We start from the raw sequence: 25,437 nt of genomic DNA, 5'->3' as shown, positions 1-25,437 counted from the left end.
GAAATGGGGACATCTGGTAACCTTACTTTAGCCATAGATTTTCATCCCGATAATCATATGGACTAGCAACCTGATTCTCTTTTGAGTGGAAAGCTGTAGGCTGGAGAGCAGCAAGGCGAAGTCAGCTGGAAAGAGGGATTATAGCTTGTAGGCTTGCCTCACTTTGAGCCTCTGGGAAAAAAGATTTTGGCTGCAATTCTAACCTTGCTTACCCAGGAATAAGCAGCATTGAATTCAGCAGGACTTATTTCAGAATAGTCTTGTTTAGGATTGGAGTGTTAGCTGGCTTGTATTGGCTGAACAACATGGCAATAGAAAGTTGTGTACGCCTTGGAAACTTTCCCCCAACCTGATACCCTGGACATGTTTTGGACTACAACTTCCATCAGACACAGCTGTGCTGTGCTGGCTGGGGCTGATGGGAGTTGTAGGACAGAGACTGGATGGCCATCTGTCATGGATGCTTTAGTTGAGATTCCTGCATTGCAGGGGGTTGGACTAGATGACCCGGTGACCCCTTCCAACTCTATGATCCTAGGTTGGCGAAGGTTTCTTCCATGCTGTGTTTAAAGGTAAAGGGACCCCTGACCATTAGGTCCAGTCATAACTGACTCTGGGGTTGCAGCGCTCATCTCGCTTTACTGGCCGAGGGAGCCGGCGTACAGCTTCCGGGTCGTGTGGCCAGCATGACTAAGCTGCTTCTGGCGAACCAGAGCCCGCACAGAAACACCATTTCCTTTCCCGCCAGAGTGGTACCTATTTATCTACTTGCACTTTGACGTGCTTTCGAACTGCTAGGTTGGCAGGAGCAGGGACCGAGCAACGGGAGCTCACCCGTTGCGGGGATTCGAACCGCCGACCTTCTGATCGGCAAGTCCTAGGCTCTGTGGTTTAACCCACAGCACCACCTGCGTCCCCTATGCTGTGTTTATGTGAGAGTTAAGCCGAAGACTCGCCAGGCCCTGTTTGAGCTCTGTCTGCGTGCATTTTAAAGTACATCCACGCAGGCGTGCTGGATAGAAACTCGCCGCTTTTTATTTCTACACTTTCGAAGATTCACAGTAAAGCTTCACAATCGAACCCTGTGTGCTAATCGACGCCGGAAGCGTGAAACTGGACAAACTTAATATCCATTATCCGTTTGGGTACGTTAGCAAACAAGGCAGAGCAGGGATGGCACAGGTTGCTCAACATGCAGGCAAACCAAATGCTATACAGTTACATTTATCCTCTCTCTATCTCTCCATCCTCTTCCTCTGTTTTGCCCTCTTGGTGCTTGAATTACAGACGCCCTTTTAATCTCATCTCCCATCCTCTTTAGCCAATGAGGAAATGCAAAGCAGAGCATCCCTATGGAAAGGGTCGTCGCTCCCCTGATATAGAGTACCCGCTTTGCATGTTCAAGGTCCCAGGTAGCAGAACCTCCCGGTAGGGCTGGAATTGTCTCCTGCCTGAAACCTTGGAGAGCACCTGCCAATCAGTGTCGAGACATTCCTGAGCTGGATGGACCAATTGGCCACTTCCCACGTCCTCCTGGAAATTTCCTTATGGGGGATGCCACTGTAGGGGAAAAGAATCTCTCGCCTCCAAAGACCTGTTCCTTCTCCACCACCCGCACCTGCTCCAACCTAACCCCACCAGTTCCTGGATCCTTGCTGAGATGTTCTGCAGGTGGGACCTCATTTCAGCTCCTCCTCTGAGTCGTCACCCTGTCCCTCTGTGCCCACTGCCAGGAAGCGCCACGTCCGTAGGGTGGCTTTGGCTCTCAGCAGGCGGAATAGTCTTGGAAAGGGATCCCATCCTGCGTCCCCAGTGTGGCAGACGCTTTCTGCGTCCTGGACCACCAGGGCCACCAGAACTGGGAGTAGAAAAAGTTCCGGATGCTGCGGAAGACGGTTTTGCGGAAAATGATGAAGAGCCAGGGGTCCACGATGGGGTTGAAGGCACTGAATCGGAAGGCTTTCATGTCCTCGTTCTCGATGTGGTCAGGGTTGATGCCCCCAATGTAAGCCCGGATCTGTGGTGGAAGAGAAAAGAAGAAAGCAGCACAAGGTCATAATATTATGATGGAAGATTGGGGAAAATTATGGAAAACTGATTTAAAAATTTACAGATTGTTCCCTATTGAAGGAGAATTGCATGAAGATGATGTACAGATGGTATATGACACCAGTGCAGTTAGGGAAAATGTATAAAACTAGTTCAAATATACTGTATTTTTCGCTCCATAAGACGCACCAGACCACAAGACGCACCTAGTTTTTGGAGGAGGAAAACAAGGAAAAAAAAATTCTGAATCTCAGAAGCCGGAACAACAAGAGGGATCGCTGCGCAGTGAAAGCAGCAATCCCTCTTGCTCCTCTGGCTTCAGCGATAGCTGCGCAGCCTGCATTCGCTCCATAAGACGCACACACATTTCCCCTTACTTTTTAGGAGGGAAAAAGTGAGTCTTATAGAGCAAAAAATATGATATGTTGGAAGTGTAAGGAAAAGGAGGGGACATTTTATCATATGTGGTGGGATTGTAAAGCAATTTAAAAATTTTGGGAAATGATATACAACAAATTGAAGAAAATGTTCCATTTGACATTTGTTAAAAAACCTGAAGCATTTTTGTTAGGGATTGTAGGGAAAGATCTGCCAAAAAAGCTGAAAAACATCTTCATGTATGCGACAACGGCTGTGAGAGTTTTAATAGCACAAGGATGGAAGACTGAAGAAACTCCAACTAAAGAATCATGGCAAGAAAAATTGACGGACTATGCAGAACTGGCAAAACTGACATACAAGCTACGGGTCAAGGATAACTGTGACTTTAAAGATGAATGGGAACCCTTTACAAAGTATCTGAAGACGCAACAAAGCGAACTGGGCTCCTTGGCTGGGTTTGAATAAACATTCACAAACTTTTTATTGATAACAATCAGCTAAATAGTTTGAGGATCTGTACAACTGTGTAACATGCAGAAAACAGCATTCTCAGAGAAATCAAAGACTGGAACTGAGGGAAGCTGGGGGGTGGGGGTGGGGGTGGGTGGGTTTTGTGTGGGCGGGTGGGGGGAGGGAGGGAGGACAAATGGGGGCAAAATAAGGATGATGTTTCTGGATAACATGTTTTGTTTTAATTTTGAATAAAAAATAAAGAAAAGGAGAAGGGGACAGCAGCAGCTGCTTCCAGGCCAGTACCATGTGGGTGCCTGAAAGGAACCCTTGGCTGCTTTGGGCAAGTTCCATGCCCTCCCCCCCCCCACCTTCTTTGCAAACAGCTTAGTTGGATCACAGCCAGCTAATGCACACAGAGAGTCTTGGGTTCAATTTCTGACACCTCCAGTTGCACCTCAGGAGGTGAGTGAAGACCCCGGGAAGCCAAGCCAAGCAAGCTATACCTGAAGGAGCGTCTCCACCCCCATCGTTCTGTCCAGACACTGAGGTCCTAGCGCCAAGGGACTTCTGGTGGCTCCCTCATTGTGAGAAGTGAGGTTACAGGGACCAGGCAGAGGGCCTTCTCGGTGGTGGCACCCGCCCTGTGGAACACCCTCCCACCAGATGTCAAGGAAATAAACAACTATCTGTCCTTTAGAAGACATCTGATGGCAACCCTGTTTAGGGAAGTTTTTAATGTTTGATGTTTTATTGTGTTTTTAATATTCTGTTGGGAGCCACCCAGGGTGGCTGGGGAAACCCAGCCAGATGGGCAGAAGATAAATAATAAATTAATTATTACTATTATTAAGCTACTTGGAGAAAAATGATAAGTGATTTTTGTATTAAGTCTGTATTCGACTCATCCCAAATTGGCAAATGACATGGTCTGAAGGTTTAAAAGGACCAGCACACCTGCCATTTCAGGAATTTCCTTCCTTGCTTCTTCCTCAAATCTGTACACATGTTTGCCATCACCTGTGGCCAATGGGTTCCTCTTTCATGACACCCCCTGAAGCACATCAGGGAACCAACTCTATATATCTGCAAGGCGGACTGGAGTCAAGAACCACCAGCAGGCTGTTTTTAAGGAGTTTCCTCAAATATTTGCAGAGGCAGATCTAAAAGGGAGAGCAAGCCACAGCTTTCCCCACAACACATTAGTCGACACGCTTCAAAGACCCAAGCAGATTTCAAAGAAAGGAGAGGCAAAAACAGAAGGTTTAACAGCGAAGAGCATATAAAAAAGACAAGTCATCTGTGCATTCTGGATCTAACCCAACCCTTGAGTGAGTTCAAATTCCTGGTGACTTCAGGCATACTTAGAAAATAGTATAATTGCTGAGTGTTGTTAACGGAGAAATCCGAGGGTTCCCTTGGACAAAAACAAAGACACCAACCAGGATAACTTGGAGCAAAACAGCAGCCAGAAGGCTTGGCCTTTATTGGATACTGTCGCGACAGGACTCCCACTCGCAACAAGATGAAGCAAAATGGAAGCCCAGAACAAAAGAAGACCCCAACTTTTATTAGTTACTAATCCCCCAAACTACACCCCTAAGACTACATCACAACTACATCACAAAAAGGAGGGGCTGAGGGAGGAGTTGTGGAGGTAACCTGAGTGTCTTGTCACCTGGTTCCCCCTTTCCCCCTCCCCATGAGTACTTTCCAGGTGACAGAGGGGAGTTTGCAGTTTCCTGCCCCCAGAGGGAAGAGCTGATCATTGTCCTTTGTTCCAGTCCATGCTGAATCCACTCCCATATGCAAGTTCTTTGTGATCTTGATGGTCTTCTGTCTAGGACTATCAGGGTCGGCATAGCGACTGGGCAGGGCTCCTGTGTATGTGCTGGTATGCTCAAGGGATTATAGCTGCCCTGTATCAAACCTTCCCCATTTTGTAGTCCGTCCTTCATGGAGTAAAATAAAAGTGGAACAGTGCAGATCCGATGTATGGTTGATTTTCTATGAATTTATAACAGAAGTGTAGCGTATGTCGTGTGTGAGTGTGTGTGAAGTTTGTACAAACTGAATGATGGGGGGGGGGGGGGTTCCTGACACAGTGTGTAACCAATTTAGGCCCAGATCTTGTCAACCGGCCCAAAGCCCCTCTTCTGATAGAGGGGTGGTTTTTTTTGCTCACGAAAGCCCATCGTGTGAACACAGCGCAAGTGTTGTTGTTTTCAATTAAAAAGCTGGCAACTCTCACGGTGACCAAACGCTGAGAGTTGTGAAATTGTTCTGAGAGGGAAGTGTGACTGAAACAGAGAAAGTCCCTCCGCGCTCAGCGAGCTGCATGTAGCAATTTGTTTGAGAGGGAGATTTCCTCATGCCTCGAGAATCTTAGGGGGCCGACTGTGATCCTTTTGCTGTGGCTTCCGCAAGAGCTCAGTGGAGATCTAGGCGGATGGACAATCCCACTGATGGTTGCAGGCTGTTCCCCTTCTTCCACATCCCATTTCACGACAGAGAAGAGCTGGAGTCTTTAGCCTAGTAGGAATACAGGCTTGCAAGCTTTCGTTGCTCAAACCACTGTGAATCCATTCTAGCTCTGACTGATTCATCACTGTTTCTTTTTTCTTTCCTTTTCCTTTTCGAATAATCTTTATTAGTTTTTCAATTAGATACTCCACATACAAATACTGCATTACATTTTACATTTAGACTTGCTCTTCAGAGCTGACTTCCCTCCTTCCTTCTTCTGGTTTTTTATATCACATATAATTTTATCGCATTATTTTCTTCCATTTTATATATTGTTATTCATTTCCCATATTTGTCCATAGTGTATCCATAAACAAATAAGTCCTCATGTTTATACAATTCTTGTTGTCTGCCTGTATTCATTTACCACTTCTGTTAGTTATAATAGTTTCCTTATACATTTTGTTTCTTATTATTTTCATTATCCATCACTTTTCTTAATCTTTCCCGTTATGAGGTTTGTTTCCAATTTTACTGGTTTTACTATTTCATCTTATCTTTCTTATATACAACATAATTTTTTCCCATTCTTTATGAAATGTTTCCTCGCCCTGTTGTCAAATTTCCCCCGTTAGTTTGGCTATTTCTTGCATATTCCATTACCTTTGCCGCCATTCTGCTACTGTTGGTAATTGCTGCTGTTTCCAAACCTGGGCTAGCAGTAACCTCGCCGCTGTTGTTGCATAGAAAAACAGTTTCTGATCGTTCTTAACTATATCTTCTCCTACCATTCCTAACAAGAATGCCTCTGGCTTTTTCAAAAATGTAGATCTAAAGATATATATGTTTCAATATATGGGTTAAGAGTAAGAATCATAAAATTGTAGCGCTGGAAGGGACCCCAATGCTAAATGTCATGATGTCATGACATAATTTAAATTACATTACTGTATTTTAAAGGGACATGGGTGGCGCTGTGGGTTAAACCACAGAGTCTAGGGCTTGCTGATCAGAAGGTCGGCGGTTCGAATCCCCGCTATGGGGTGAGCTCCCGTTGCTCGGTCCCTGCTCCTGCCAACCTAGCAGTTCGGAAGCACGTCAAAGTGCAAGTAGATAAATAGGTACCGCTCCGGCGGGAAGGTAAACGGCGTTTCGGTGCACTGCTCTGGTTCGCCAGAAGTGGCTTAGTCCTGCTGGCCACATGACCCGGAAGCTGTACGCCGGCTCCCTCAGCCAGTAAAGCGAGATGAGTGCCGCAACCCCAGAGTCGGCCACGACTGGACCTAATGGTCAGGGGTCCATTTACCTTTACTGTATTTTTATATTTTGTTGGAAGCCGCCCAGAGTGGCTGGGGAAGCCCAGCCAGATGGGCGGGGTATAAATAATAAATTATTATTATCATTATTATTATGTAGCCCAACCCCCTGCAAGGCAGGAATCTCAGCTAAAGCATTCCTGACAGATGGCCATCCAACTTCTGCTTAAAAACCTCCAAGGAAGGAAAACTCACCACCACCTGACGGCGTCTGTTCCTTTCTCTTCCCCCTTCTATTCCTAGGTCATGCGTTGCAATTGCTTCCGCATTCCTCATGTGCTAGTGCAACAGTTTGCCAACATATATATATATTTAAAAAAACAAAAAACAAGAAGTACTCTCAGCACGGGCAGTTTTGAATTTTTTTAGCTCTTTAAAAAATAAAATAAAAAGTTATTTTTCTCCTAGGGTGGTTCTGGAGCCTTTTCTAGAAGTCATTCAAGGGCTAAATGTGTGAGCCGGGTATGCGTGAGAGAGGAAAAGCAATGTCATAGTGGCAGAGATGGAGCCAGTGATTGTAGAATCATAACATAGTAAAGTTGGAAGGGACCCCAACGGTCATCTAGTCCAACCCACCTGCTTAATGGTGAGTTTAATCATGCCTGTAGGGATGACTGCCAGAAGTACGTTTCCGAGCACCATTCAAAGTGTTGGTGCTGACCTTTAAAGCCCAAAACGGCCTCAAAGGCCCAGTATATCTGAAGGAGCATCTCCACCTCCATCGTTCTGCCCGGTGGTCCAGCTCCGAGGACCTTCTGGCAGTTCCCTCCCTGCGAGAAGCTAAGCTACAGGGAACCAGGCAGAGGGCCTTCTCGGTAGTGGCGCCCGCCCTGTGGAACGCGCTCCCACCAGATGTGAAGGAAATAAACAACTATCTGACTTTTAGAAGACATCTGAAGGCAGCCCTGTTTAAGGAAGTTGTTAATATGTGACATTTTAGTGTATTTTTGTTGGAAGCCGCCCAGAGTGGCTGGGGAAACCCAGCCAGATGGGCGGGGTACAAATAATAAATTATTATTATTATTATTATTATTATTATTATTATTATTATTATTATTTGAATTTGAGCCTTCTCAGTCCTAATCCTAACCCAGCACCAGACTCTGCTGCTTTATATACTCCTCCTTCATAATAATAATAATAATAATAATAATAATTTATACCCCACCCATCTGGCTGGGCTTCCCCAGCCACTCTGGGCGGCTTCCAACAAAATATTAAAATACCGTAATACATCAAACATTAAAAACTTCCCTGAACAGGGCTGCCTTCAGATGTCCTCTAAAAGTCTGGTAGTTGTTGTTCTCTTTGATATCTGGTGGGAGGGCGTTCCACAGGGCGGGCGCCACTACCGAGAAGGCCCTCTGCCTGGTTCCCTGTAACTTGGCTTCTCGCAATGAGGGAACCTCCAGAAGGCCCTCGGCGCTGGACCTCAGTGTCCGGGTAGAACGATGAGGGTGGAGACGCTCCTTCAGATATACTGGAAGAGATTCTCTGGGGGTTCTAGCTGAAGCTCTCCGTCATCATCACTGCTGATCTCATCACTGCTGATCTTTTGCAATGCTTTCCCTCTTTCCGCATCCCTTGTGTGCCGGCCTGCCCTTCTGTGATTCATTGCCTTCCTTAAAATAACCCCAAGTGGGGCAAAGATCACAACACAGTAGAAGCTTTCCCTACAAACTCTTGTTTTTTACAACACTCCCTTACCCCTGCCCTCAAAAAAACCAACCCCACCCTACCCCCAGAGACTGGAGTTTGCCCAAATGCCATACAGTGGTACCTCAGGTTAAGTAATTCGTTCCGGAGGTCTGTTCTTAACCTGAAACTGTTCTTAACATGAAGCACCACTTTAGCTAATGGGGCCTCCTGCTGCCACCGTGCCGCCGAAGCACGATTTCTGTTCTCATCCTGAAGCAAAGTTCTTAACCTGAGGTACTATTTCTGGGTTAGCGGAGTCTGTAACCTGAAACGTATGTAACCTGAAGCGTATGTAACCTGAGGTACCACTGTACTCTCTTTTAAACCGAGAAACAATTTTGGCTAGGTTCACATCTGTATGGGATGGAGCTGCTCAGGTGGGGATGCTCAAAGGTGAGGAGGAAAAGGCACTCAGGCCTCACGTATCCTGAGAAACTTTGGTACACTACTCAAAAGACGCAAGGCCATAAATTATAAGGAGAGCCCAGCAGGATCAGGCCAGTGGTCCATCGAGTCCAGAGTCCTGTTCTCACAGTGGCCAACCAGAAGGAAGAAAAAGGAGGCTACATATTCTTCTGGAAAGATCTGTCTGAACAAGAAGATCCTTTCTGTTTCATGCAAGGTGAGACGTATTTAGGACCTTTGGCAACTTAAGTTGACAGAATACACGCAGCTTGCAGACTTAACATACAGAATAAGAGAAGAAGAAGAACACACATTTGGAGAAGGTTGGGAAACGTTTGTAGACTATATGGGAAATAACTGTGTACAGCTGAAAACGCTGGCAACGTGAAGATAAATTCAACAGCGTAAATAAGTTTTGATGGATGTAATAGTGGAATGGGACGGGGGTGGCGCTGTGGGTCAAACCACAGAGCCTAGGACTTGCCGATCAGAAGGTTGGCGGTTCGAATCCCCGTGATGGGGTGAGCTCCCGTTGCTCGGTCCCTGCTCCTGCCAACCTAGCAGTTCAAAAGCACAAAGTACAAGTAGATAAATAGGTACCACTCCAGCGGGAAGGTAAACGGTGTTTCCATGCGCTGCTCTGGTTCGCCAGAAGCGTCTTAGTCATGTTGGCCACATGACCCGGAAGCTGTACACCAGCTCCCTCGGCCAATAATAATAATAATAATAATTTATTATTTGTACCCCGCCCATCTGGCTGGGTTTCCCCAGCCACTCTGGGCAGCTTCCAACAAGGATGAAAAATACACTAAAATGTCACATATTAAAAACTTCCCTGAACTTCCCTGAAAGCGAGATGAGCGCCACAACCCCAGAGTCGGCCACGACTGGACCGAACGGTCAGGGGTCCCTTTACCTTCAATAGTGGAATACTGAATGGTATAGTTTTTTGTAAAATATGCAAGGATTTATGATATGCAAAATGGAGGATGGAAGGAGAAGAAGGGAAGTCATTGATATCTTAAGGATTTAGAAACGAGTACTTTAAATTGTAAAACAGAAAATTTAATAAAAATTATATTCCTTGGGATTTTCTTCTTTTGGCTTTCCTGACCTAGGTGGAGACTGGCCCAGTCCACTTGATCCCTTCTCAGCGTAACCTGTTGGCCCCTTCTCTTCTCCATCCTGGCCCAACTAGTCTCCCTCGCCCAGGGTCCCCCAACACAGAGTTTCATTTGACCCCTCCCCTTTGAAAATGCTGCCTGTGTTGGCTATGAGATCTTGCCTGCCTTCACTGCCATAGCAAAAGGAAGGAGAGTGATGAGCACTGGATTACATTCAATGCGACATCTGAGTAGGTTATGCAAAGCAGAGCCTGTTCCAAGTGTGTGGTTACACTTGGTTTACAATGTGGGCAGCTTGTGGGCTCCATGTTCTTTTGTCGAGCAATGAATATATAAGGAGGTGAGCTTAATTCGAAGGGTTGAGAATCGCTCGTTAATGCCGGTAGGGACTTCTGACAGGAACGCCACAAGATTTTTGATAGCAAAACCTATGTTCTTCTTGTTCTCTTATTCTGTGTGTTAAGTCTGCAAGCTGTGCGTATTCTGTCAACTTAAGTTACCAAAGGTCGTACCTACGTCTCACCTTGCATGAAAAAGAAAAGATGTTTTTGTTGACATAGACCTTTCCAGAAAAACGTGTAGCCTCCTTTTTATTCCTTCAGTTGTCCCTCGCCTGCTCTTCGAGTCTCTTGGAGCGCTGCAATATCGACACTAATACCCTCCACGATGGCGATCAAGATTATACCTCAACACAGGCTTCAAGGAAGGAAAGGTAAAGGGACCCCTGACCATTAGGTCCAGTCATGACTGACTCTGGGGTTGCGGTGCACATCTCGCTTTACTGGCCGAGGGAGCCGGTGTACAGCTTCCGGGTCATGTGGCCAGCATGACTAAGCCGCTTCTGGCGAACCAGAGCAGCGCACGGAAACACCGTTTACCATCCCGCCGGAGCGGTACCTATTTATCTACTTGCACTTTGTGCTTTTGAACTGCTAGGTTGTCAGGAGCAGGGACCGAGCAACGGGAGCTCACCCCGTCGCGGGGATTCAAACCGCCGACCTTCTGATCGGCAAGCCCTAGACTCTGTGGTTTAACCCACAGCGCCACCAGCGTCCCAATCAAGGAAGGAAACCAAGGCGCAAAATGAACACTCAAGCCCTTCAAGATCCCATTAAGCGAGATTGCTTCCAAACGACTCTTAAGAACCACCTGCTTTCAGAATTCCCTGATAACATCGAGGAACACTGGACCAAGCTAAAAACATCCATTATTGCAGCCTGTGAACAAACTATTGGATACCAAACCAAGAAACACCAGGACTGGTTTGATGAGAATGACAGTGAGATTGAACACATGATTGAGAAGAAAAGAAAGGCCTTCCAGAGCTGGCAAAAAGATAGAAACTGTCCCACTAAGAAAAAACTGGCCTTCACATTCACTTACGGACTCATTGTTAAAACCGTGTTTATGGAAGACAATCTTACTCGGCTACGAGCGATTGCCAAAGAAATAAGAAGATATACGGAGGGCTGTTTGAATTCTACAGTTTCTCTCTTTCACACACAGGCACAAACAAACAGAGTCCCACATGAAATTTGACATCTAGCAGGGAATTGGGAAGAATTAAAACTGTACACTAGTGATGTATGGAAGTGAGAGCTGGACCATCAAGAAGGCTGATCGCCAAAGAATTGATGCTTTTGAATTCTGGTGCTGGAGGAGACTCTTGAGAGTCCCATGGACTGCAAGAAGATCAAACCTCTCCATTCTGAAGGAAATCAGCCCTGAGTGCTCCCTGGAAGGACAGATCCTGAAGCTGAGGCTCCAATACTTTGGCCACCTCATGAGAAGAGAAGACTCCCTGGAAAAGACCCTGATGTTGGGAAAGATGGAGGGCACAAGGAGAAGGGGACGACGGAGGACGAGATGGTGGGACAGTGTTCTCGAAGCTACCAGCATGAGGTTGACCAAACTGCGGGAGGCAGTGGAAGACAGGAGTGCCTGGTGTGCTCTGGTCCAGGGGGTCACGGACACGACTAAACGACTAAACAACAACAACAACAACAACAAAACAGTACACTGCCTCAGGGAGGGTGGGAGACTTGGAAGAAAGGCTGTAGATCCATCCAATAATTTATAATTTAAAATCCCAGTTCCGCTGACTAGCTTGCATCATGACTGTGAAGATGCAACTGCTGCTGGAACAGATCCAGTCGCCTTTGTTCACGGTGCTTTCAGAAACGTGGACCTTGGATCAGACCAATTGCCACTTGAAATGCATGGGTTTTTATCTTATCCACAGTAGATAAGGGAGTGTATCTTCCGATAAATTTAAATTAGCTTGAAACCAATGTAAACGACCTTCATCGCTGTCACAGCTCCCCCTCCCTGACCGAAATCGTAATTTTGCGAGGGCTCTTTGAGATCTGTAAGCCCTTCACAGGACTTCAGTTTTGAAAGTTCTTCAGTTGAGTATGTACAGTTTAAATGGGTCAGAAACTGGTTTAAATTGGTAGTGTAGACATACCTAAGGGGAACAATAAACCCCAGTCCTCCTGAGGGAAGCCCTTACAATCTGAAAATAAATGGGTGGGAGGAAAGGGAAATGAACACGATCTCTGTTTTGATTGATGTGAGTTGAAAATATAAAATGCAAAATTAATGAATGTTAGAAGTATATTGGAATGAAGTTACACGGTTTTAGCAGAAGGGCTATTAAGAATTATATGAACATTAAGTGTTAATGTGTTAAATTGGGAAATTGAAAGTTAAATTGTGTTATGATAAATTATAGACCAAATTGAAGAAGAGGGAAAGGATTTGTTGAACTAGATAATTTGAACTAGAATACAAAAAAGGGAGGTGCGAGGTAGTCGAGGAAATAAGCTGACGAAAGATTTGGATACAAAAATTTGGATGTGTGTTTTTGTTCTTTTTTCTTATGTTGTATTTTTGTATTGTATTTTCTTCCTTTTCTTCTTTTTATTGTTGATATATTGTTTGTTGAATTTATGTATTGTTTTTCGTTTACTGTTTTTCTTTTTATAAGTATAAAATATCTAATAAATTTTATTAAAAAAAGAAAAAAGAAAATATAAAATGGCATGTATAACGACAACTCTGAGGTGCTTTGTTTAGAAAGGAAGTTGGCCGAATCTCTGGTCCTGGCTGCAAATCCTGCTGTCTATTTTATGTTTCCCTCCTGACAAATCCATATCCCAATTCAAACACTGTTGAATGGACCCGAGAGTCATTTGACTAAGTGTACAATATTGTATTTCCTGGAGCATCAGCCTCAGAGGTGACAGTGAGGCCTCGCTTTGCTCCAAGGCTCGGAGTCATCAGCCTTAATTTGTGCCATCCAATTATGACGAGGTCTGCAATTACCTAGCAATCTCATTAAACCCCCCTCGTCATAAAAGCACGGCGGGATTATTTCTGGTTTGATTACGGTTGTGGCAGCGGAAGGAGCCAGGGGTTTCCTGCGTGATAACATCCCAGGGTGCAAGAATCATTAAGCTACCTCTCTGGGGTCTGGATTTAACTTATTATATTATATGCAGGAAGGTTGGGGGGTGAACTGAAGCACAAAGAGAGATCTGCTCTCCTCATCCACCTGCAAAAAAACAAAAAACACCCTCCACCCCACCCCCCACTGTGGACACTCCCAGATACAGACTTAATATTGTAAATCGGTTGTTCTGGTATTTTTGCAATGTAAAAAGCTTTATTAATAGTCTTACAATACATTACATATATATAATACATCTCGTAAAGTGAGATTTCAATCATACACACACACACACAAACATATACTTGTCTTTTCTTACATAGTTATAAACCTTAAGCTTCAGCTGTGCTTATGCTAATTTTTATGCGGTTATTAACAAAGATGTTTAACAAAAGTTATTAACAAAAAATCTTCTTGAGCTTCTTGGGAGAAAAGCAATGACAAACCTAGACAGCATCTTAAAAAGTAGAGACATCACCTTGCCAACAAAGGTCCGGATAGTAAAAGCTATGGTTTTCCCAGTAGTGATATATGGAAGTGAGAGCTGGACCATAAAGAAGGCTGGTCGCTGAATAATGGATGCTTTTGAATTATGGTGCTGGAGGAGACTCTTGAGAGTCCCATGGACTGCAAGAAGAACAAACCTCTCCATTCTGAAGGAAATCAGCCCTGAGTGCTCACCGGAAGGACAGATCCTGAAGCTGAGGCTCCAATACTTTGGCCACCTCATGAGAAGAGAAGACTCCCTGGAAAAGACCCTGATGTTGGGAAAGATGGAGGGCACAAGGAGAAGGGGACGACAGAGGACGAGATGGCTGGACAGTGTTCTCGAAGCTACCAGCATGAGCCTGACCAAACTCCAGGAGGCAATGCAAGACAGGAGGGCCTGGTGTGCTCTGGTCCATGGGGTCATGAAGAGTCGGACACGACTAAACGACTAAACAACAACGCATTAACAAAAAATATCATAAAAACTTTGGACTTCTTGTCAATTCCCGTTGTATGCTTTTATTCTAATAGTCAATGTACCTACCATTATTAATCTATCCTTTATAGATTCTCTAATACAGTCTTACAAGAATTTGTGCCGTCAATCTTATTTCTCCTATATTTCTTTATCCAAGGTCATTCAAATGCTGCCATCATAGACAAAAAATCATTGGTATATTTTTGTACATATCTCTTGTATTTATCCCATTTTTGTGCAAATTATTGTCTTGAACTGCCCCTTAGGCTGTTGGTCATTTGCGCCATTTCCACATATTCTTGTAACTTATTCTGTCAACTAGCGCTTCTTTTTAACCTGATGGATTACCCCCAGAAAGAGTAAAGTTGATTACAGGAAAGGCTGCCCCCTCAGGTCTACAGGTCTACAGGTGCTAAATGAGCAGAAATTCGCTTAACCTGGCCTGCTCTCCTGCTAGAAGCCCGATGGGGCAGAAAATCAACAGGGGAAGCGTTTGATGGGGCCAGACCATTGGTAACATCTGCACATCCAACTGCAGGGAAAGGGAAAGTCACAGTGGCAGGCAGAAGAGTCAGTAGCCAATCGAGACCTCCAAACTAGAGGAAAAATTGTCCCCGCCTCTGCTGCATGCATTTCAACTGATTGGGGGAATTAATCAGCTACATTTCACCATTCCATCAATTCACCAATCAATTGTATTTTAAGAAAATAGCATGTCTTAAAAATCGTAAGGTCCAGTATATCTGAAGGAGCATCTCCACCCCCATCGTCCGAGGGCCTTCTGGCGGTTCCCTCACTGGAAGACTCCCTGGAAAAGACCCTGATGTTGGGAAAGATGGAGGGCACAAGGAGAAGGGGATGACAGAGGACAAGATGGTTGGACAGTGTTCTCGAAGCTACCAGCATGAGTTTGACCAAACTGCGGGAGGCAGTGGAAGACAGGAGGGCCTGGCCTGCTCTGGTCCAGGGGGTCACGAAGAGTTGGACACGACTAAACGACTAAACAACAACAACAACAATGGAATTATGATTGCGGAAAACTGGAAGACTGGAGAAATACCAACTAAAGAACTGTTGGGATACTGCCAGGGAGATAAAGTCCATCATGACTCCACGTCGTCTCCGGACGTCCATCGATCTCCCGCAGACACGGAGTATCAGCAATTAGTGACACGAGCTCCAGAAATAGCTTGCCACATTCCAGAGCCGATGCACGCTCTATCAGCAGATAATGCATAGCGAAAGATGCACGCAGGAGAGCATATTTACAAGTTTATTCAGCGTTGGTCAGAACAAAGAAAACATGACTGCCTGCTTCAGTGTTCCAGCACACACAGAGAGAGGAACGAAAGCAAGGACACAACAGAAACATCCTGTGAAACAGGAAATACGCAGGCTGTGACACAAACATCCTGCTCCCTTTTAAGGTGCAACGGAAATATCCTAACAAGAACAATAGCAAGAGAAGCTGATGAACTATGCAGAACAGGCAAAAACGACAGACAGACAAAGAGAAAAAGACAACAGTGACTTTGAAAAAGATAGGGAACCATTTATATTATACTTGCAGAAACAAAGAAAGTTGATAGACTTGATGGCAGGATTTAAATAAACATTCACGTTATTAGCATTAGAAAATTTGTGGAAGATAGAGAAATAGGATGGTGTGTTTTATTTTTAGGTTTTATGTTTTAAGGTTTTAAGGTTTGACGTTGTTGTATAAATATGTTACTAGTATTATTTTCTTTTAGGAAGTAGCAAAGTGGGCGAAAGGAGAAACAAACCAGAAACGGAAGTTGGGAGAAGTCCAGAAGGGGAGGGAGGAAGGAATGCATAGTAAATGTTATGGATATGAGATGCATGTACTGAATGAAAAAGGAAAATGAATAAAATTTTTAAAAAGAAGAAAAAGAATTTGTCGCTTTTAAGCCATCCAGGTGGCTGGCCATCTTTGCCTCCTGTGGCAGGGAGTTCCATAGATTATGTGCTACATGAAGAAGCACTCTCTCTTCTCTGAATCTTTCAATATTCAGCTTCATTGGAGCTCCGTGAGTCCCAGAGAGAAGGGGACAATCTTCTCTCTATCCATCCATCTCCATGCCATGCCAAATTTTTTTGTAATCCTCTGCCACTTGCACTTGCAAAGTGTTTAACTTCTAAGAAAAAAAAGGAAGATGCGGGGGCCAAGCCTGTGCCCCCAACACATCGCCCCATATTTAATTTATTTACTTTCAGCACTTTCAGCCTGCTCTTCGTTGTAGCAAATGAATAACACCACAGCATATAATAGCAATGAGCCAAGTTTAAAACAAAGAGGAAAAGAAAGGGAAAAAACCCAGCCAACCATATACCGTATTTTTCGCTCTATAAGACGCACCAGACCACAAGACACACCTAGTTTTTGGAGGAGGAAAACAAGAAAAAAAATATTCTGAATCTCAGAAGCCAGAACAGCAAGAGGGATCGCTGCACAGCGAAAGCAGCAATCCCTCTTGCTGTTCTGGCTTCTGGGATAGCTGTGCAGCCTGCATCCGCTCCATAAGACGCACACACATTTCCCCTTACTTTTTAGGAGGGAAAAAGTGAGTCTTATAGAGCAAAAAATACAGTAACCCAATGGCAAAATGTCGTTTATACAATTGCTTTAGGACCCTCCTTCTCACAAACGCTGGGGTCTGGGTAAGCAGGTGCTGTTGGTCTAAATGTGGCGGAAACTGGGCAGCAGAAAAGAGTGCTAATATCAGGAACGAACACATTTTGGAGATGTGGCCTCTCAGTGCAGCTTACATGATTCAGCGGCGCATCAGTGCCCCCCCCCCGATCTGCACATGGCACAAACCACATGCTTTAGTGCTCAAATAAAGGGACATTTAAGTCCAGTCGTGAACGACTCTGGGGTTGCGGTGCTCATCTCACTTTACAGGCCGAGGGAGCCAGCGTTTGTCTGCTTCCACAGACAGATTTTCCAGGTCATGTGGCCAGCATAACTAAGCCGCTTCTGGCGAAGCCAGAGCAGCGCACGGAAACGCCGTTTACCTTCCCTCCAGAGCGGTACCTGTTTATCTACTTGAGCTTTGACCTGCTTTCGAACTGCTAGGTTGGCAGGAGCAGGGACCGAGCGACGGGAGCTCACCCCGTCGCGGGGCCTTGAACCGCTGACCTTCTGATTGGCAAGCCCAAGCGCACAGGGGTTTAAACCACAGTGCCACCCGGGTCCCCAGTGCTCAAATAGCGCCTGGCAAATCTGTGGTTTAACTATTGTGTAAACACACCGTGGCAGCTGTGCTGTCTGGGGCTGATGGGAATTGTAGTCCAAAACACCTGGCAAAGTCTGGCTTAAAGCATGGTTCTGCAGCTGGTAGACGCAGCACTCGATTCACCCTGGGACATTCACCCTCTTGCCAGTAATTCCTCCCAGAACAAAATCAGTTGTGGAATGAGAAGGTAGAAGATGAATGCCCCTCCATTCTGCCTCAATTCGAGACCAGGGAGAGGAGTAGATGGAAGAAGATTGGAAAAAATTTAAAGTATATTTACAGAAATATTGCAAAATTAATGAATGTTAGAAGTATATTGGAATGAAGATATATGGTTTTAGCAGAAGGGCTATTAAGAATTATATGAATATTAAGTGTTAATGTGTTAAAGCGGAAAATTTAAAGTTAAATTGTGTTAGGATAAATTATAGAATAAAAATTGAAGAGGAGGGAAAGGATTTGTTGAACCAGATAATTTGAACTAGAATACAAAAAAGGGAGGTGTGAGGAAGTCGAGGAAATAAGCAAATGAAAGATACAGATATGAAATTTGGATGTGTGTTTAATTGTTTTTGTTTGTCTTTTGTTGTATTGTTGTATTGTATTGTTGATGTATTGTCTGTTCAATGTATGTATTGTTTTTTTCTTTTTTATAACTATAAAACATTTAATAAATATTATTTTAAAAAAAACATTCTGCCTCTCTGACCTATATGTGAATGACAGGTAGACACGACCTCATTTCCCTGAATCCTTTGGGAAAAGACGCCCAGATGATGCTGTCTGGGCTTTTTCCTGGTCTGTTCTGTTCTGCTTGCTGCCTAATTGATTTTCGGTTTCTTGTTCCTCGTTTCTCATTTCTACAGGGCTTTGGGTTTGTGTATTTTGTTTTTTGAACAGATGAGCTGCATCTTACGACTTATTCCTGAGGGTGGCTTCAGCAGTCAAAAGCATCGAAACAAATACCGTATTTTTTTGCTCTATAAGATGCACTTTTTCCCTCCTAAAAAGTAAGGGGAAATGTGTGTGCGTCTTATGGAGTGAATGCAGGCTGCGCAGCTATCCCAGGAGCCAGAACAGCAAGAGGGATTGCTGCTTTCACTGCGCAGCGATCCCTCTTGCTGTTCTGGCTTCTGGGATTCAGAATATTTTTTTCCTTGTTTTCCTCCTCCAAAAACTAGGTGCGTCTTGTGGTCTGGTGCGTCTTATAGAGCGAAAAATACGGTATATACTATCCTCGGATATTTCAGATATAGAAATAGGGACCGTTATCTTGTGTATTTAGAAAATGCACAATCTTTTATGTTAAGGGATGGTCTCGCTCTCCCTCTCTCTCCCTCTCTCTCTCTCTCTCTCTCACCCCCCTCCTGCTGAATGCTCTAGTAGAGTTGCGTGAATCTATTAATTTTGATTTCTCTCTATTTCTGGTTTTCCCAGTTTAAAGTTCAGTTCTCCACATCAGCTGAGATTCCAATTCCTGCAATACCGGGGTTTGGATCCCTTCCAAATCTGCAATTCTATAATTCTATGAAAATCACACTTAGAAAAATGACAGCACTTCAGCTGCAGCATGCGTGCTTTGTGGTGCCTTAGTGACCATGTGCTCACCTGTATTTGCAGGCGCACTAAGGTCAAAACGCTTTTGGAGCCAGTGGAGGGGGTCAAAATGAGATCCTTTCAACTCTGGGGGAAAGGGAGGGCTACAAGCAAAGCATCCTGTAAAAAATGTATTCCCCTCTCTTTCTCAAGCAAAACAGGAACAAATTACAGGGCAGCGTTTTAATCTGGGACAGGTAGCTCAAAATAGGGACAGTTTGAACTTATTCGTTTCGTTTGAACGAAATCCAAATTTAAAACGCACCAGTGAAAACAGCCAATGTAGCCAAGTAATTGACCACAAACTTGACATGAGCCAACAGTGTGACGCGGCAGCTAAAAAAGCCAATGCAATGCTGGGCTGCATCAATAGGAGTATAGCATCTAGATCAAGGGAAGTAATAGTGCCACTGTATTCTGCTCTGGTCAGACCTCACCTGGAGTACTGTGTCCAGTTCTGGGCACCACAGTTCAAGAAGGACACTGACAAACTGGAACGTGTCCAGAGGAGGGCAACCAAAATGGCCAAAGGCCTGGAAACGATGGCTTATGAGGAATGGCTAAGGGAGCTGGGCATGTTTAGCCTGGAGAAGAGGAGGTTAAGGGGTGATATGATAGCCATGTTCAAATCTATAAAAGGATGTCACATAGAGGAGGGAGAAAGGTTGTTTTCTGCTGCTCCAGAGAAGCGGACACGGAGCAATGGATCCAAACTACAAGAAAGAAGATTCCACCTAAACATTAGGAAGAACTTCCTGACAGTAAGAGCTGTTTGACAGTGGAATTTGCTGCCAAGGAGTGTGGTGGAGTCTCCTTCTTTGGAGGTCTTTAAGCAGAGGCTTGACAACCATGTGTCAGGAGTGCTCTGATGGTGTTTCCTGCTTGGCAGGGGGTTGGACTCGATAGCCCTTGTGGTCTCTTCCAACTCTATGATTCTAGGATTCTATGATTATAATTCAGAACTGCGCCAGACTCAGAAGAACATAAGGAAATCTTGCTGGAGGCAGAGCTGAGCCATCGTGACTAGTAGCCATCAATAACCCTGTCTGAACTGGACTAATTCTCCTTGAGGTGCTTTCTAAGTGATCCATGTGATGATCACCTCCAGGCTTGACTACTGTAATTCGCTCTATGCGGGACTGTCCTTGAAGCTGTCCTAGAAACTCCAGCGGGTGCAGAATGCAGCAGCGAGGCTCCTCACGGGGTCCCTGCCATGGGAGCATATTCACCCAGTGCTTTTCCAGCTGCACTGGCTCCCGGTGGAGTACAGGGTCAGATTTAAGGTGCTGGCCCTTCACGGCCTAGGACACTCGTACCTACGGGACCGCCTCTCCTAGTATGCCCCACGGAGGACCTCAAGGTCCATAAATAGCAACACCCTAGTGGTCCTGGGCTCTAAGGAAGTCAAATTAGCCTCAACCAGAGCCAGGGCCTTTTCAACACTGGCCCCGGCCTGGTGGAACACTCTGCCTCATGAGACCAGGGCCCTGCAGGATCTGATTTCTTTCCGCAGGGCCTGTAAGACAGAGTTGTTCCGCCTGGCCTGTGGCTTAGAGCCAATTTGATTCCCTCCCCCTCTTTCTTTTTTCTTTTTCCTTTCTCCTCCTGCGATGAGGTTTCAGTATTTTAATGTTGTATTTTAATTTTGTTTTGAAGTTGTATTCATTCAATTTGTTTTAATTATTGCTTGTTAGCCGCCCTGAGCCCGGCCTTGGCTGGGGAGGGAGGGGTATAAATAAAAATTATTATTGTTGTTGTTGTTAAACTCCACCCAGGAAGTGGAGAGATGGGCCTCCTCTGTCAGCTCTCGTCCCGAGGTCTCTGGGTCCCTCAGACGTCTTGTGGAAAAGCACACAATATCTCTGACTGCTAAACGCACGCGAAAGAAATAAGGCGAAGTAACCACAAAGCATTCTGTAGAATTGCCTTTCCGCCCAAATTATCATCTGAATCTAGAACAGGGAAGCACTTTCAACCTTGGCCTCTCCTTGCCGTGTCAAAAAGCTGCTTTCTGCCCTGCTGAAACCTGAAACCGCACTTATGCTCGATGTGCAGAAATGAAGCAGGCGCAAGCCTCCATCTGATACCACGCAGCACCGCCTCGGTTCTGAACCCACGACACTTTGCTCCTTAACCGCCCTGGATTGGCGGTGAGAGTGGCTGCGGCGGTTCATCGGCAAGCGGAGACGGGCTCTTTGCAACACACCCAGAGACCTCCTTGCCCTTGCCGTCGCTTGGCACGCCAGATGTGGCACTGAAAGCAGGACGTGTGGTCCTATTGCTGCTGAAATTTGGCCCTGCTGCAGGGATGCCCCCCTGAAGAAGAAGAAGAAGAGTTTGGATTTGATATCCCGCCTTTCACTCCCTTTAAGGAGTCTCAAAGCGGCTAACATTCTCCTTTCCCTTCCTCCCCCACAACAAACACTCTGTGAGGTGAGTGGGGCTGAGAGACTTCAAAGAAGTGTGACTGGCCCAAGGTCACCCAGCAGCTGCATGTGGAGGAGCGGAGACACGAACCCGGTTCCCCAGATTACAAGACTACCACTCTTAACCACTACACCACACTGGCTCTCCACCCTGCAAGGTCTCCTCAAGGAACAGCAGCCCCTGCAAGCACAGCCTGTCCTTTGCCAGGCTGATGGCAGAGAGCACCCTTCTTTGCATTCCGCCACGTGGCACTAGCAAACTCTGCAACCGCCACTGGCATCTTGAGCCAGGGTCCTTGTGTGCGGCGGTGCCTGCAGGCCTTTCAGCCCGGGCTCCTTATCGCCCGCCTTATTGCACAACCCTCTGTCCACGCCCGGTTGGCATCCTCAGCTGTTTCAACAAAGCCCCGCCTTGCTCCTTTCTTGTTGCCACAGTAATGCAAAACAATCCTTCAACAACCCCAATTTGGGCCGGATACCCCACCGTGGGTGGTTAGAACTGCCTGGCATTTTATGGGCGATGGATGCAAGCTGTTCTGTATTCAATATATGTATACATTTTATGGCTATTTCACATGTAGTATACAGCAGGCAACGAAATACCAGCTCGCCTGCCCTTTCTCAGAAAGATGCATAACAGCAGTCTAAAGTTTACTATGCATACGAAAGTCTCTCGGCCAATAGGTCTCTCCAGATGTTTCCGTGGTTCTGGAGAGATGTTGTCTACATTGATCTTCTCATATAGGAGATAAATGAATGTCTGGTGCAATAAAAGGGTAAAGGACTCAACTTGCTTCTGACCGTGCTAACCTGGCATCTGCGTCTGTCGACAGGCCAGCATTTAGCAGTTTCTAAATGAGCAGCTACCAGCAAAAATGTCAGCGTCTCCCAGTGAGATAATTGTTGGTTCATCTATTATTCCTAGCAAGGCTAACAAAGGAGTTGGATTTGTATTTGCTTTAAATTCTAAAGACAAAAGTGGGGGGTGCATTAACCCCGCCTGGTAAACAGAACCCGGGGTGTCTTTCTCTTTAATCCCAAATAGATGGGCAACAAGAAAGAAGATTCCACCTAAACATTAGGAAGAACTTCCTGACAGTAAGAGCTGTTTGACAGTGGAATTTGCTGCCAAGGAGTGTGGTGGAGTCTCCTTCTTTGGAGGTCTTTAAGCAGAGGCTTGACAACCATATGTCAGGAGTGCTCTGATGGTGTTTCCTGCTTGGCAGGGGGTTGGACTTGATGGCCCTTGTGGTCTCTTCCAACTCTATGATTCTATGGTTTGGGTTGCTCAGCTCTGTATGTGTGTGCGTGTGCCAGTGGGGGTGGGGGAGACTGTCTGTACATGTTCAGTGGTGTTAACACACACAAAAATGTAATAAAAAAATTCCTTAGAGACCAACTATGTTTGTTATTGAGGTGCTACTGGAAGGAATTTTTAAATTTTCTTTGGACTATGGCACACCAACACGTCTACCTAAAAGGTAAAGGGACCCCTGACCATTAGGTCCAGTCGTGACCGACTCTGGGGTTGCGGCGCTCATCTCGCTTTACTGGCCGAGGGAGCCGGCGTACAGCTTCCGGGTCCTGTGGCCAGCATGACTAAGCCGCTTCTGGCGAACCAGAGCAGCGCACGGAAACGCCGTTTACCTTCCCGTCGGAGCGGTACCTATTTATCTACTTGCACTTTGACGTGCTTTCGAACTGCTAGGTTGGCAGGAGCAGGGACTGAGCAACGGGAGCTCATCCTGTCACGGGGATTCGAACTGCCGACCTTCTGATCGGCAAGTCCTAGGCTCTGTGGTTTAACCCACAGTGTCACCCGCGTCCCTATCTGTAACAAAAAAATGTTTTTGCTTTGCTGTTGCATAACTTGTTCCAAGACTGCTGCCCTGGGCATCTGGGAGAGGAATGGTGGGTATAAATTAAATTACTACTAAAATAATGTTTTGAACAGTTACTATTTTTGTCTGTAAGCCACCTTAAGTCCTGTCAGGGGGAAAGGAAGGAAGGAAGGGAAAAAAGAAAGAAAGAAAGAAAGAAAGAAAGAAAGAAAGAAAGAAAGAAAGAAAGAAAACTACTACTATTATCATTATTACTGCAGAAAGATTCTGAGCTGCTTCTTAATAATAATAATAATAATAATAATAATAATAATAATTTATTAGTTATACCCCGCCCATCTGGCTGGGTTTCCCCGGCCACTCTAGGCGGTTTCCTACAAAAGATTAAAAGTACATTAAAACATCAGTCATTAAAAACTTCCCTAAACAGGGCTGCCTTCAGATGTCTTCTAAACGTCAGATAGTTGTTTATTTCCTTGACATCAGCTGGGAGGGCGTTCCACAGGGCGGGCGCCACTACCGAGAAGGTAACTTCGCTTCTCGCAGGGAGGGAACTGCCAGAAGGCACTCGGATCTGGACCTCAGTGTCCGGGCAGAACGATGGTGGTGGAGATGCTCCTTCAGGTATACTGGGCCTTTGAGGCCGTTTAGGGCTTTAAAGGTCAGCACCAACACTTTGAATTGTGCTCAGAAACGTACTGGGAGCCAATGTAGGTCTTTCAAGACCGGTGTTATGTGGTCTTGGCGGCCGCTCCCAGTCACCAGTCTAGATTTGCTTTATTCAAATCAAACCACAGAAATCTCCAGGGTGATGTCAGGGGTGGGTGACACAGTTCAAATTCTCGGGAGCCATAAAGACCCAGTTTTAAAAGAGCTATCCCCATACGGACGAAAGACTAAATCTAAAATTCCTGGTACTGGCCCAGAGGTACGCAACCTGAATTTTCCCAGGCCAGAGAGCCCACTGTGACTGCTCTGGGGTCTAGACAACGCAGCTTAAAGCACAGGCGAAAGCCCCATCATGGTTGCCCTGGGCAATGTCTTCAGCTCTGGAGATTCTCTCTGGAGATTCTCCTCCGGAGCTTCTTTCACAAAAATAGAAGAAGAGCTTTGCTGGAAGAGAGCTAAGGCCTGTCAAGTTCAATGGGCCGTTTCCCACATTAGCCAAGCAGATGTTTTGGGACATGAGCCCAGTCGCTTTCTCCGCCTTCCCTCCCCCAACAACTTTTACTCAGCGATAGGGATGGGCTGATCTGCGCATTTCGGTTTCCATTGCTCATCCTTCCACTCTTATATTCAGTACAGTGGTGCCTTGCAAGACGAAATTAATCCGTTCCGTGAGTCTCTTCGTCTAGCGGTTTTTTCGTCTTGCGAAGCAACCCTATTAGCGGATTAGCGCTATTAGCGGTTTAGCGGCTATTAAAGGCTTAAGGGATTAGCGGATTAGCTGCTAAAAGGCTATTAGCAGCTTAGCGCCTTAGAAAAAGGGGGTGGGGAGCGAAAAAACCCCCCAGGAATCGCAAGACATTTTCGTCTTGCGAAGCAAGCCCATAGAGAAATTCGTCCTGCGAAGCACCTCCAAAATGGAAAACCCTTTCGTCTAGCGGGTTTTCCGTCTTGCGAGGCATTCGTCTTGCGGGGCACCACTGTACATCTGCACATCAGTTTCCAAACGTGGAATTCTTAAAAAAAAATTAAAAAATCCTCCTGAAAATTCACCAGTAGTTTAGTGAAATTTCCCACAATGTACATGCTTTTGAACGCAATTGGGCCCCAAATGCAAAATTCAGAGAAGTGCCAAATTTTGAAGGCTGGTGTTTATGGACTGGCTGCATGCAGAGGAATAGTGAAAGGCACCAGCGGGGGAACCCCCAAGGGAATTCCCAGGGCAAGAAGGGTTGGGGAGTGGTGGTGGGGTGACGATGAGAGGGAGAAGAGGGAGCAGACTGGGTGGAGGAGGTGTCAGAAGCTGGAGGGGCAACAAGGTTCAGTGACCAGGAAGAGTCTCTG

General features: G+C 45.6%; 1 protein-coding gene across 1 annotated transcript in view; it reads right to left on the bottom strand.

The window, feature by feature from the left end:
* Window positions 1-1,010: 1,010 nt before the first annotated feature.
* The window catches only part of PTGIR (prostaglandin I2 receptor), a 42,629-nt gene continuing 18,202 nt past the window's right edge, over window positions 1,011-25,437 (bottom strand). The window contains exon 2 of the mRNA XM_083455788.1: window positions 1,011-2,017. Coding sequence (XP_083311914.1) covers window positions 1,766-2,017 — 252 coding nt within the window. The 3' untranslated portion in view covers window positions 1,011-1,765. The remainder of the gene's footprint in view (window positions 2,018-25,437) is intronic.

This window comes from Podarcis tiliguerta (assembly GCF_965153285.1).
Source record: "Podarcis tiliguerta genome assembly, chromosome: 8".
NCBI lineage: Eukaryota > Metazoa > Chordata > Lepidosauria > Squamata > Lacertidae > Podarcis > Podarcis tiliguerta.
Note: the sequence above shows the minus strand (reverse complement) of the source record. Positions and strands in the feature narration are given on the sequence as shown.